Source organism: Vigna unguiculata, chromosome 1 (assembly GCF_037176805.1).
Source record: "Vigna unguiculata cultivar grain cowpea cultivar isolate G323 ecotype 2 chromosome 1, ASM3717680v1, whole genome shotgun sequence".
Classification (NCBI taxonomy): domain Eukaryota; kingdom Viridiplantae; phylum Streptophyta; class Magnoliopsida; order Fabales; family Fabaceae; genus Vigna; species Vigna unguiculata.
Window position 1 is genome coordinate 3,081,410 of NC_140792.1, and position 2,632 is coordinate 3,084,041.

General features: G+C 37.7%; 1 protein-coding gene across 4 annotated transcripts; it reads left to right on the plus strand.

The window, feature by feature from the left end:
- On the plus strand, window positions 1–2,632 carry LOC114173662 (transcription factor IIIA-like). 4 transcript variants are annotated; one of them, XM_028058173.2, is made up of 6 exons: window positions 1–271; window positions 410–550; window positions 1,328–1,616; window positions 1,735–1,970; window positions 2,081–2,224; window positions 2,335–2,632. In XM_028058173.2, the coding sequence occupies exons 1-6, from the start codon at window positions 143–145 to the stop codon at window positions 2,482–2,484; spliced, it is 1,089 nt and encodes a 362-aa protein (XP_027913974.1). In that variant the 5' UTR covers window positions 1–142; the 3' UTR covers window positions 2,485–2,632. The 4 variants fall into 4 exon arrangements, with proteins under 4 accessions (XP_027913974.1, XP_085527036.1, XP_027913981.1 ...); XM_085670910.1 differs by having other exon boundaries at window positions 172–291; XM_028058180.2 differs by lacking the exon at window positions 1–271 and adding an exon at window positions 1,031–1,214 and having other exon boundaries at window positions 360–550.

Below are 2,632 nucleotides of genomic sequence, written 5' to 3' on the forward strand. Positions count from 1 at the left end.
TAACTTAACCTGAGTTGAGTCACACAGTACAGTTTCACAAACCCGCCACACGCAGCACACTTCGCGCGCTCCCTGAAAACCCTAATCTTTGCCTTCAAGTTTTTCAATCTGCCATAGTTATCTTCATCTCTTCACCAAAGAAATGGGTGAAGCCATGGAAGCTGAAGAAAGGCCCAAAATCAGAGATATCAGACGCTATTTCTGCGAGTTCTGCGGTATCTGCAGGTCCAAGAAAACACTCATCACCTCTCACGTCAATTCACAGCACAGGGTGGCACCCCTTTTTCCTTAGTTCAGTTTCCGTTCTGCAAAATCTAATCTTTTGCAAGAAACCTCATGTAAATCTCAGTTGGGTGAACATGTGTAATTTGTCGTGCATGGTTTTGATTTTACCTTTGATGTGTTTTAGGAGGAGATCGAAAAGGCAAGAGCTGAAAGAGAAAGAGAACCCGAAACTGAGGCTGTGAAATCCAACACTTGCGGCGAATGTGGTGCCAGTTTCAAGAAACACGCTTATTTGGTGCAGCACATGCAAAGCCATTCGCTTGAGGTAATGCTAATAAATAACAGATTTTCTATTTCTCATTGGGAATGTTTTATAGATTTTGTAATTCTATAAATATTAGTTGATGGCAAAACGTGTGTTAGAAAGAATGTTTTGTTGGAGCATCTCAATCGGATTTAAGAACACTCACTGATATTTGAATCCAGCTTCCATGCAATGGATTTTTACACGCATTCTGCATTTCAGAACCCTTGAATGAGAATGAAGTCGTTGAAAATATTTTCCTTTGGTCAAATTAAGTTAAAACACACATTCATAATCTCAAATGTCTGATCTATATCTTACGGTTATAAGTAACAGCTTTGTTGAATCTAGCTTCCTAATTTTCACTCCTTTTTATTGCATTTTTTATTATGTTTTATAAAGTACTACATTCCTTGAAAATTGTTTTGTGGGAGGTATAGGTTTATGTTGTAAGTTGATTGTGTTTGTTGTTACATGGACTGAAGATGCATATTTTCGCAGGATAGTAATTTATGACTCTAAAATCATTGGATAAATTATGGATGTTATAGTGTGAAGCATTGGATCCCAGAAAAAGAACTCCAAAATGCATGAGGCAGCATGTTTAGACTTGATGGATCAGTATCAGGTTGGGAGACCTCCTGTGAAGCTCCATCAAGGATGCCTCATTCACGCAAAAATTGAGGTTGGCAATTTGTATTTCGTTCTTGTCATGGCATGATGGTAAACATGTGTTTTCTGATTTCTGGCTTTGACATATTCTCTGTGTGTATCTGTGCGTGTGTGCGATGGTTCCAGAGGCCATACGTGTGTGTTGTTGATGATTGTCAGGCAAGTTACCGACGAAAGGATCACCTGACTCGACACGTTTTACAGCATCAAGGGAAGACATTTAAATGCCCTGTTGAGAATTGCAGCACCGAGTTCTCTTTGCAAAGCAATGTGAAACGGCATGTTGAGGAGGTCCATGATGACAATTCTACCTCTACCTGTGACAGAACTCACAAGCAGCACACATGTCCAGAAATTGGCTGTGGAAAGGTTTTCAGATTTGCATCGCAGCTACGAAAGCATGAAGATTCTCATGGTAGGCTTAGCTCCTTTTCTATCTTCTGTATGAATTAACAATTTCCATGGGATGTTTGTAAGGCATTTTATTGTGAAAAATGATGGACACAATTTTGAAGAAAGCCTTTATCCTGCAGTTAAACTGGAGTCAGTAGATGTGGTGTGCTTAGAGCCTGGTTGCATGAAGCATTTCACTAATGTCCAGTGCCTTCAAGCCCATGTAAAGTCCTCCCATCAATACATTACCTGTGAAACTTGTGGTACTAAGCAACTAAAGAAGAATATTAAACGTCACCTTCTTACACATGAACCTCTCAATTCACCAGAGACCTTTCGATGTGAGTTCAAGGGTTGTAGCTGCACATTTTCAAGAGTAAGACTTGTTATTCTTAAACATGTTTTTGTGTGAGTTTCATCTGAATTCCCAATCCGGGGTTACAAGTTGAACTTTCTTTTGAAGTTTTCATTGTTATTTTTCAACAGAAATCTAATCTTGATAAGCATAACAAGGTTGTTCACTTCAAGGAAAAACCTTATGTGTGCGGGTTTGCTGATTGTGGCATGAGGTTTGCTTACAAACATGTGCGAGATAACCATGAGAAAACTGCAAAACATGTTTTTACCCTTGTAAGTTCTTTTACCTTACTATTCTAGTTTTTGTGTACAAAGTTATCTGATAATAGATATACCTTGTTTTGCCATTTTACTAATATACTCATAAGATTTCGATGGTACAGGGTGATTTTGAAAAGACTGATGAAGAATTGAGGTCAAAATGTAGGGGAGGGAGGAAGAGGAAATGTCCTAGTGTTGAAATGATACTTAGGAACAGGGTTACCCCTCCGAGTCAATTGGAGAGTTTGTTATTCATGCAGGATAGTGAGTAGCATTGTGTACTCTTGATAAAAGTTGGCAAAATGTAAATTTAATATGTTGTCATTCCTCTAGTAATAATAAAATAATATTTATATCTATTTTGAAAATTTTTTAGAATAAAATTTTCGAAATAGATATATATTCTATACTATTCTACAA

Bases quoted from the DNA above. Each gene is read 5' to 3' on its own strand.
- LOC114173662 (XM_028058173.2), top strand. From the start codon at position 143: ATGGGTGAAGCCATGGAAGCTGAAGAAAGGCCCAAAATCAGAGATATC. The intron at 1,617-1,734 runs GTAGGCTTAGCT...TTTATCCTGCAG, and splicing joins AAAGCATGAAGATTCTCATG to TTAAACTGGAGTCAGTAGAT. The intron at 2,225-2,334 runs GTAAGTTCTTTT...TCGATGGTACAG, and splicing joins CAAAACATGTTTTTACCCTT to GGTGATTTTGAAAAGACTGA.